Raw genomic sequence first — 10,756 nt, forward strand, 5'->3', positions numbered from 1 at the left:
TTAAAGGGAAGAGAGCTGACAGACCAGGAAGGATCAACTGCACCAGCAAAATATTTAGACTAACAATGTATTAGAACATAAAGGATTATAGTGGAGAAACTATCTTATATCAAATGGATCAATTTGTAGTGAATCTTTTCTAAATGTAGTAAGTGTCACAGGTATAACATGTCAAAGAAAAAACTAAAAAGCAAGAAAATACGTTTTTGCATCTTAAAATGAGTCATTTGAACCAGAAATTTCTCCTCTGTAAGTTACGTTATTCTGATAACTCAGAAACATAATTTTATTCATCTAGGTGATCAGGAGATTTTATATTAGGAACTGACAGGGATCTGTTTCGGGGCTCATCTCGGTAAGCCTCTGAGCCCCCACAAAACAGCAAAGCTAATCTCTAGTGGTTCAACAGTTAAAACAATTGATGAGCGTGTGTTGAATCCTCAAGAGAGGAGGGAGGAAGCAAGAAGGAAAGCTTGAAGGGAGGAGGGGAGGGGGGCAGGTGCTGATTTCAGCCCTGTAGCGTCAGGATTGCGTCAATTCGGGTTCCAGCCACGTCTGGAGTCTCGGAGACGAGCTTCTCAGAAGAGCCAAAACAGGAACCGAGGTGGCAAATCACTGTGCGAGGGCGAGTGGACCTCCCTCTTTGCCTCCTCCCTGTTCCAGGAGCTGGTCCCCTGGGCTCTGCGCTGTTGTTTTCAGCGCTCGGAGAGTCGGCGCTTCAGATCCAGGCAAGTGAATCCAGCCAGGCAGTTTTCCCTTCAGCACCTCGGACAGAACACGCAGTAAAAAATGGCTCCGATCACCACCAGCCGGGAAGAATTTGGTAAGCAAGTTACTGAACTTATGACTGCGGTTGTTCCTTGAATACTCTGGGGTGGGCTGTTTATTCATTTATTTTTTCCCTGGTTGGTGAATACAGATTTCCTAGGTAGTTAATTTAAAAGGAAAATGAGAATGGCAGTCAGGCAATTGTGGCTTACTTCTGCGGCTTCTCTCCCTTCCTTAGTATCTCTCTCCTTAAAACTGTCTTCTGTTAGAGAGAATTTACCTTCAAGAAGTTCTTAAATTTTCAGGTACTTCTGTAAATTGCAGTACGCACTGAGTAAAGAAAAAGGGTTTTGTTTTTCCCATGTTGGTTTCATCTATTTTGTAGGTAAATCTATATTTTATTAGGAGAAGCTAAATATACCTCTGGTTACAGTGGGGCTTGATCTTGGTTAAAGAAAGCAACTTGTCTATTGGGGTTTGGCAATGTATATTTATTACAGGGTGTTCCATATGGGTGTTTTGTCTGCTATGTTTTCTAGTATCTTTGAAATATGTTGCTAGTGAAAGACAGAATCATATGGTAGTAGGGTTAAAGGGAGTTTCAAAATGCACTGGCTCAGCCTGTTTCATCTCACTGCTGAGCTAACCCAGATAGATGAGGGAAGTATTGTGGGTTGCACAATTAGCTGAAAGCTGCTGGAAACTTGAATTAGGGCTCCAATTTTCCCGTTAAGTTTTCCTTTTCTTACACCAAATTTTTGGTTTCAGTACATAAAATTAGATGTAATTCTTAGGATAAAAAAGTACTATTTTTAGAACCCAATGTATTCCAAATGAAAAAGGTCAGAATTTTACTTACATGTATTTTGTAAATCATGAAATTTCATAGAAGTTTGTGAAGAGGAGTGATATCTACAGATGTATGATAATCGTTATTAAGCTGAGTAAAATAACTATGATCTTGGCTTTCAAGATTATAAGACCTGATCAGTAGAGAATACATAGGGAGTAGATAAGTGTTTCCATGTTATATAAAATGTTTGCCATTTGACATAAATATCAAATAGGGACAATTTATAATATTCATAAATGAATTTCTTTCCCAGCCTTCCATTTGGGTTATTGGGTTTATTTTGGTATGACGTTTATTCCCAATTCTTCATTTGAAACCTGAATGATTTTCTAAAACGGAGGAATTTTTAGAGACTGTACTAGTGAAAATATGTTCTAGCATGGTCTATCAGTCTACTTACAAAATGATTTTCTGCTGTTTTATTGTTTTACATTGGCTAAAGAACTGTCTCAGTTCATGACTTTGCTTTTGCTCCCTAGCCTTGGGTTATTATAGCCCAGGAATGTGGGTGCATTTTTTTTCACAAAGACTTGAATAGAAGGAAAAACTGAAAAGCTGGTGCTAAGTTTAGCAGATTATCTTTAGCTCTTGCTTTATATTATAGTAGTCACTGTTTCTTTTTTCTACCTAGAGAAGTCAAAGGTTTATTTCATCTTTACATGATTCATTTTCTATACATTAAAATACAGGATTTTTATTGAGGTTTTATTGGATTTTTTTATCTTCTACTTTATTTGTCTTTTCTTAACCTTACATTCTCTGAGTTCAGGTTTATAATTATGAAGTAGATTGGCAGAAGATTTGGGGGGATGGGGAAGGGAAGTAACAAAAGACTGGATTTCTTGTGGTTATTTAGAAAAGTTTTAACCCTTTCTGGGCTGGAACTTATAACTTTATTATTCACTATTTAGGATAAAAAGCATATTGCAATGGAACAAAATGTATATAATATTACATTAGTTGTATTCACTTTGATGATATTAAGCCTTGACTCTATTGATTCACTATGTATGGATGTAGTAATACTGCTTTTGCTTCCATGGTGTTACTAACCATTTGTTTAAGAAAGATACTTACACATAAAATAGGATAAGCCTTATGCATAATCGATATTACCTAATGTCAGTAATTTAATGTGCCATTATTCAAGAAAATAATGATAATTTCAGTTTGATTATCATTTGCCATGCCATGTGCTAGCGGAAGAAACAGTTATAGATAAAATTGAACTCTAAATTTCACTGTTCTCATTACATGTCAAGGAATGCTGATTCACTTATAACCATTGTTCTGTTTTTATCTTATTTAAGTTTAATTCATTTATACTTTGAAAATGTCAGTGTTTGAGAAATTTGGGGTTGTCATACAGAGGGATGGTAGTGTTGTAAGTTACAAAATATTGGTACCCTGTTACTCTTTGGTTTTTGTTTTATTTTTCTCTAATATATGTGTATTTCTTTTACCACTGTTCCATAATTGGGTTGAAAATTATTAATGAGTTTGTGGCAATGCCAAATACTGTTTCAGAATTTCCTATAATTAAGTGAACCACTGGGTCCCTAAATGTTTGCTGCTTGAATTCTGGGTAAAGAACTACTTAGAATTCCAGTAAAAATTGATGCTCTGGAAAGCCTCAAAATGACAACAAAATTAATGAAATTAGTACTGATCCATCATCTCGTAGTTGTCTCATGTTACCTGAGAAAACAAAATAGGTCAGAGTCATTAAGCATTCCCCGTATCTGATTCAGGACCATTTTGTCTTTTCATTTCACTAATGAAAACTACTGAAATGAAGGAGTTTCTACTATACTTTATGTTTTCCTGTGGGGATGTGTTTGTATCTGAAGTTAGTGTGATATATATATATATATATAGTTACCCCCTACTACTTCGCCTTCAGACTCCATATACTGACCTATTACCTATTACTAATCACGTTGGACGACATTCACATGTTCGCCTTCGCTCTGCTACCAACTTCCCTCAAAAAGGCTCATATCTCCAGCTCTGCTTCTTTAATGTATATTATTGGTCATTTGATTTTTCAGATGAAATCCCCACAGTGGTGGGGATCTTCAGTGCGTTTGGCCTGGTCTTCACAGTCTCTCTCTTTGCATGGATCTGCTGTCAGAGAAAATCATCCAAGTCTAACAAGACTCCTCCATACAAGTTTGTGCATGTGCTTAAGGGAGTTGATATTTACCCTGAAAACCTAAATAGCAAAAAGAAGTTTGGAGCAGATGACAAAAATGAAGTAAAGAATAAGCCAGCTGTGCCAAAGAATTCATTGCATCTGGATCTTGAAAAGAGAGATCTCAATGGCAATTTTCCCAAAACCAACCTCAAACCTGGCAACCCTTCTGATCTGGAGAATGCAACCCCAAAGCTCTTTTTAGAAGGGGAAAAGAGGCAGTTTCCCCTGATAGTTTAAAGTCCAGCACTTCCCTTTCTTCAGAAGAGAAACAAGAGAAGCTGGGAACTCTCTTCTTCTCCTTAGAATACAACTTTGAGAAAAAAGCATTTGTGGTCAATATCAAGGAAGCCCGTGGCTTGCCAGCCATGGATGAGCAGTCGATGACCTCTGACCCATATATCAAAATGACGATCCTCCCAGAGAAGAAACATAAAGTGAAAACTAGAGTGCTGAGAAAAACCTTGGATCCAGCTTTTGATGAGACTTTTACATTCTATGGGATCCCCTACACCCAAATCCAAGAATTGGCCTTGCACTTCACAATTTTGAGTTTTGACAGGTTTTCAAGAGATGATATCATTGGGGAAGTTCTAATTCCTCTCTCGGGAATTGAATTATCTGGAGGAAAAATGTTAATGAACAGAGAGATCATCAAGAGAAATGTTAGGGTAATTTATTTTCAGTGCTTAAAGTATTTATAAACAATCTTTTATGTAGCTTTTTGGTGTCTGAGGAATTTTCATTAATATGATAAGCTAGTACATATCATCCTTACTATGTTTAATTATTATTAATTATAATCTAATGGAGATCAAGGGAATAGAACAGATGAAATAAAATTTAATCCATAACTGAAATACTCAAAGTGTTTTAATGATATGAAATAAATATACATTCTTTATGGATATTTAGATATCACTTATGTAAATACTTTTGTTAATCTCTATCATAAATATTTTGACAAACACTGCTACTTTAAAATATAGGTGAATATTTCTTATTCATAGGCAAGTTAACAAAGAGGTTTCAAGGTCAATGTAATTGAATTTAAAATTTAAATTTTAAATTAAATCAATTATTCCTGAAGATTTGGAAATTGTATTGACTTTCCATGGAACTGCTTTTCAAGGAGGAGGCATCACGTCATATTCAATTATCAATGCCCATCTCTAAATTGTATAGTAGGAAACGAGTTCCTCTATTTTTGTAGTTATACTACTCTGGTAGTTCTGAGTTTATTAGAAAGAAATAAGGCATCAATTAAACAAATTTAATCCCATCTTCACTTTAAATTTGAAACTCAATTGATTTCAAAAGTAGTATTTCAGAATAACTTCTCTTTATATTAGAATTACTTATAAAATAAATAAACATACTAATTTACGTTTTTGAAACAACATAGTGTTTCAGAACTGAAAATCTGACAGCTCATTTTGACTGTCTCCTCTCCTACTGAAATTAATGAAGGTCAAGGTTCAGAGACATTCCACAGCTTGTTTGAGACACCCGGCTGATTTAGTGGCACAGTGGGAATAAGGATCTTTCTTCTACTCTTATTCTCCTTAGAGTGCCTACTTATACAGCTGTCCCATGTTAGTTTTTGTATAAATATATTGCAGTTTTAGTTTTGTGTCAACCATCACTCTTAGTTGCAAACAAACACCAAGTTAATATCTTGTTACTTTCAGTCAAAAATTTTACTTTGAATTTTTGGATATGTTATCTATTGTCTTTAAAGTACAAATGAAATCTAAGTAGCATTCAAAGAAGGACGCTATGACACCGTCCCAAAACAATTCTCTCCAGTACTTAAAATCAATTCAATCCTTGGCTTGAATGGAAATATGCTGTTGTTAGAGGCAGAGGCAGAGAATTTTAACTCCATTATCCCTCTGTGCCAGGAAGGTAGTTGGGGTCGGAATAAATCTCACTGGGACTGAGTTCAAATTTCAATATGTCGGTGGTAAAGAATTTGAAATCAAATTAAACTTATCTAATTTTTTGCATGAGTGTGTGTAGAGTCATTTGACCCAACACATACTCATGCAAATAATTAGATAAGCTTTATTACTAGTAATAACTTTGAAAAGTAGAGATGTTGTTAAAACCAAAAGCCAAAATTATCCTATGTAGGATATAATTTAAATATACTTTAAACATTTCTAAGCAATGGGTGTGGCCAATTTATTGCGAATTTTAACATTCTGTAGTACCAAATAAGACCACAAGATGGCAGGCAGTGGTTTTTCAAGCAGCGATGGTCCTGCACAAAAGCTTTTACTCTTCGATTCCTTAGAATATTAAAATAAAAATAAGTAAGAAGATTACATTTAAATGACAATGCTATTTAAACTTTAATGAAAGTACAAACTTCAAAGCTAAAAAGACAGAAATACTTATATCACATTTCTCTTTCTTTAGAAGTCTTCAGGACGTGGTGAGTTACTGATTTCTCTCTGCTATCAGTCCACCACAAATACTCTAACTGTGGTTGTCTTAAAAGCTCGACATCTGCCTAAATCTGATGTGTCCGGACTTTCAGGTAAGAATGCTTCTGAAATACTCAGGTTTACTGTATGAGTGGAATGTATTTTACTGCAAATGAGCCCACCTACTCTAACTCTTTTATGTTTTATCTTTTCTCTAATACCTTATTTATCTGCTGTAAAAGTTAGCTTTTAGTTTTGTGACTAACTTTACAAAAAAATGAAACAAAACACTAATTTTTTGTTGTATAGAAATGAGAAACAAAATAAGCTACAGTTTAACATTACCTGAGTTCAAATCCTAACCCTTTCATTCCTTAGCAAAATACTATTGGGTATGTTTCTCAACCTCTGTACAAATTGGCCATAATACTACTCATCCTGAGGGGCATTGTGAGAACTAGAAACACATACTTCTTCAAATATCATCTAATGTTATTACTATTATTATTTAATGATGGAAGTTGAAAACATGGTCTTAAAAGATTAGATTATGAAACTAAAATTGACTCATATATTGCCACCAGAAAAAGGCAAAAGTATTGTGATAAGGTGGCATGAACTTAATATCTACATACTAACAATGACACAGAGAAGCTCAACACTAGGAAATAGAAAGCAAATCCAGCCTGTGACTAAAGAAATTCATAAAAGTTAAAACTAAAAAAAAAACGTTGATATTATGGACTCTAAATCCTTATTCTATGGAAAACACAGCCAAAAGTCAGGGAAATAGACTTACCCAAAGTCACACAAGTCAGTAAAGCTAGATGTTGTCTAATATATATTTTTTTCCTTCTATTCTATTCTTGGACTAAGTTAATAATAATCAGAATGGGTCCATAGAACATTCTATTTTCTTTCCTTTTGTGTTACCTCTTTTCCTATCATTAATTTTTCCCCTTATTCTCTAATTTAGAACTTTTTTTTCTTATTTTCCATATTCTTCCTTATTTTCAGTTCTGTTGACAAGAGAAAGGCCAAGCTTTATCCATATTTTTCCTTTGATTTTACTTATTTTTCTGGTAACCACATGTCATTGGCATGCCATGTTCTCTAAGGGCACTGTTATATTGATATCAGCTCTCTAGCCCAGTTATGCCATTGTAATGCCTGTTATGTTCCATTGCAGATCCCTATGTCAAAGTGAACCTGTACCATGCCAAAAAGAGAATCTCCAAGAAGAAGACTCATGTGAAGAAATGCACCCCCAATGCAGTGTTCAATGAGCTGTTTGTCTTTGATATTCCTTGTGAGGGCCTTGAAGATATAAGTGTTGAATTTTTGGTTTTGGATTCTGAAAGGGGGTCCCGAAATGAGGTAATCGGGCAGTTAGTCTTGGGTGCAGCAGCAGAAGGAACTGGTGGAGAGCACTGGAAAGAGATTTGTGACTATCCCAGGAGACAAATTGCCAAGTGGCACGTGCTCTGTGATGGTTAGCATCCCAGCCATGAGTTGGAACTTAAAGGTTTTTACTAGGCAAGGAGAAATTTTCTTTCTTTCGATATTGGATTGCAAGCTTGGGAAATCAAGCTACCTTTTTTGTTATTGTTGCTAGAAATGGATTGAATTAGTAGACCAGAAAGTAACTTCAAATGTGTTTCATGATAATTTCCCTATTTATTAGAAGAGTTGGATAAATTTTCATAAGATATTCAATTTTTCCTTCAGACTACCAGTGATATAACTAGGAATAATCAGGCATTTTATGAATACTGTGCCAGAATCCCAAATTAAAAATGTGACAATCTCATTGGAACATGTCACAAAAAGTTAATGTGATTATTAAGATTTAAAATGAAGAGTATGCCTTGCCTTGTGAAAATTTATCCATTTATCTTCAGGTTGGGGAAATCAATTTTTCTTTAATTCCAAAGATACTTAAAAAAATGTCCTCCAGTTTGTATTTATTAATTATGTCATGTGCAAATGGTTGTCCTGCATATAAAAGTATCTGGTCATTTCAGTTTGGTTTGTAATTATTTGATGCAATTTTATCATAAGGGTAACTTAGATGCATTTCAAAAGGACAGTGAACAAGCTGAGAAATGATTTTGTCAAAGGGCTGAGTTGAGAACACTGTGGCTGAAATATAATTTTTCTCCCCCCTAAGGTTACATGTGACTCAAAATTTTGTAAAATATAGCCTCACTTAAGAACCATGGCCTTGGATTATTCACTGCCTGTCACAAGCCTCAGTGTGGCCTGAGAAAACCCTATGTACCTTCGTGAAATCGTTGAATTAGTTAGTGAATAAAGAAATAAACTTCAACTAGAAATCCAGTTAGAAGCGCAATTTTCTTATAGGAAATAGGTATAGTGTGCAAGTGTACTTCTAAGGCCATGGTTTGTACCGAGTCAGCATGGCCACCGAAGTCTTCATTTAACTTATTGTCCCCCAGAATAGATTAAGATACTACTTGAAAAGACTGTGAAGATTTTTTACATTGCCAGATAAAAAGTGTTACTTAACCAACAAACAAATGTAAGACTACAAAATCGTTCAAGAGCAATTCTAACGTAATTTACATATGTTCACGCAAAATATACTTAGGCTGTCAAATTAGCACAACAAAGAATGTGTTTCACTATCTTTTCTAGGCTAATTTGTCCTGAGCTGTTGTCTATAGAGCAGTTTACAGACTTGTGTCTTGTATCATTTTCCAGTGCCAGTGTTCTGAAATTCATTCAGAACCTGTTAGAAATAAGCTGCACCCTGTGATTATTTGAAAAGAATTAACTTGAGAGTAATGTCACTATATTTGAGTTTTTAGAGAAGTATGAGTGGAACTTGAGTACAGTTGAATTATTAAATATGCAAGTTAGAAATTAAGTCTACTGAAAAATTTACATTTTGAGTCAGGTTTTGTGTCAGTACTTTAGCAGTTTTGAGAATGTGTTTGATATCACAGTGTTTGTAAATTCTATGAAAATGCATTTTCCAAACAACTTATACATGCTTTTTATGACTATGCCTAATGTAAAGAAAATGTATTACATTCTGTATGTACAAAGATTAAAAATCAACCTCTTTTTTGTGCTTTTAAAATGACTTTGGGATTAAAAAAGCATATTTCCCAATCATTGTCTTCATTTCACTACAAAGTCACCTCACGGCATCTTGCTCCACTCGGCATTTCTGTGAAAGCAACATGAAATGATCTGTAGTAGGTGTGTAGCTTGGGGAAGTCAAATGGCCATTTTATACATGTACATTTGGTATCATGGGCCATGGAACAGAGTATATTTTGGACCTCTGAAAATTTATAAGGGGCCAATTCTAAGTATTCTTCACAGCAGCCAGAGAAGTTAATGGTGGTAGCAGCTGAGGTATGGTTGTTGGACGAGGGTGATTTTCTTTTTTAAAATGGAACAATGAAACCAACAACAAACACTTTTAAAATTAAAATGGGTAATTTGTAAATAGTTTTAGCTTTTAAAATTTGAAGTGTTTTGAGTGTGAAAAGTTGAGTAAAACTATTTGCAACTGGTTTTAAGAAAAGAAAGAAGAAAAACAACAAAGGAATTGAAACAGGCAGGGAGATCTTAGTACCTAATTTCATCATTTCTGAAAAAATGTACTGTTTTAGAATGTATTACAATATCAATGTGAATATCTTGAATCCTGTTACAAATCCTGCACTGTATTAAACATGTAAATTAATTGTTTGTCTGATTAGCCAATCTCACCACCCAAATGGGGAGGTATCCATGTTTGAAGAACTGTGTAACTCAGTAATTGACTTGTTCTGATGTTGTAACTCAATAGAAGTGTTTTGGAAGGAAGCATGGTGTACGAGACAGTGTCTGTTCTTTTGTGCCAGCTCTGTATGATGTTTGTAAGACCATGTTTGTAAGACATGAATAAATTGCTGCTTTTGCCCAACCCATTTCAATGCAGACTTTCTGCCAATGGATTCTGTACTAAGGCTTCTCTTATTGCTGTCTGAATTTTCAAGTTTCCCTAGTGGATCTCCTTGCATAGGTTAGGGAACATTAATTAATGAGCACTGAAATCTTTAATATACATTTTAAAAACATCTTCATCACAATCACCTGGAGCAGATATCATTATCCTTAGCAAACAGAAACAAAACGTGAGGATCAAGGAGCATAGGCAATGGAATCAAGTAGGAAGGAGTAGTACTCAAGAGGATTTCATGGCCTGCCCTGCCCTGCCCTCCATACCATTCCACTCTCCTCAAGGAGACCTCATCAACTGACTTTGCTAGATTTTCAGGCTCTTTCTCACATTCTTTGTTATTTTTCTAAATTTTATTCACTTTTCTATATTTCATTTACTTTTCTCCCCAGTATTTTCAGCCACCATTCTTTATTTACTCTCCTATTTTTTTCCTTTATCTCATTTCTTATGTTAACATCTTTCATTACCTATTTTATATCACTGCTTTTATATTCCTTTTTCATTTGTTTCACATCCTGAGAAATATT

The 10,756-nt window shown here is 34.7% G+C and overlaps 1 protein-coding gene across 1 annotated transcript; it reads left to right on the plus strand.

Moving 5' to 3' along the window:
• Positions 1 to 420: 420 nt before the first annotated feature.
• On the plus strand, positions 421 to 10,190 carry SYT4 (synaptotagmin 4). The gene is given in 5 exon segments (XM_017867195.1): positions 421 to 823; positions 3,673 to 4,023; positions 4,026 to 4,486; positions 6,240 to 6,360; positions 7,437 to 10,190. Coding segments are annotated over 5 exon segments (1,275 nt in total). The 5' UTR covers positions 421 to 789; the 3' UTR covers positions 7,745 to 10,190.
• The last annotated feature ends 566 nt before the right edge of the window (positions 10,191 to 10,756 follow it).

This window comes from Rhinopithecus bieti, unplaced genomic scaffold (genome assembly GCF_001698545.2).
Source record: "Rhinopithecus bieti isolate Rb0 unplaced genomic scaffold, ASM169854v2 scaffold_444, whole genome shotgun sequence".
Classification (NCBI taxonomy): domain Eukaryota; kingdom Metazoa; phylum Chordata; class Mammalia; order Primates; family Cercopithecidae; genus Rhinopithecus; species Rhinopithecus bieti.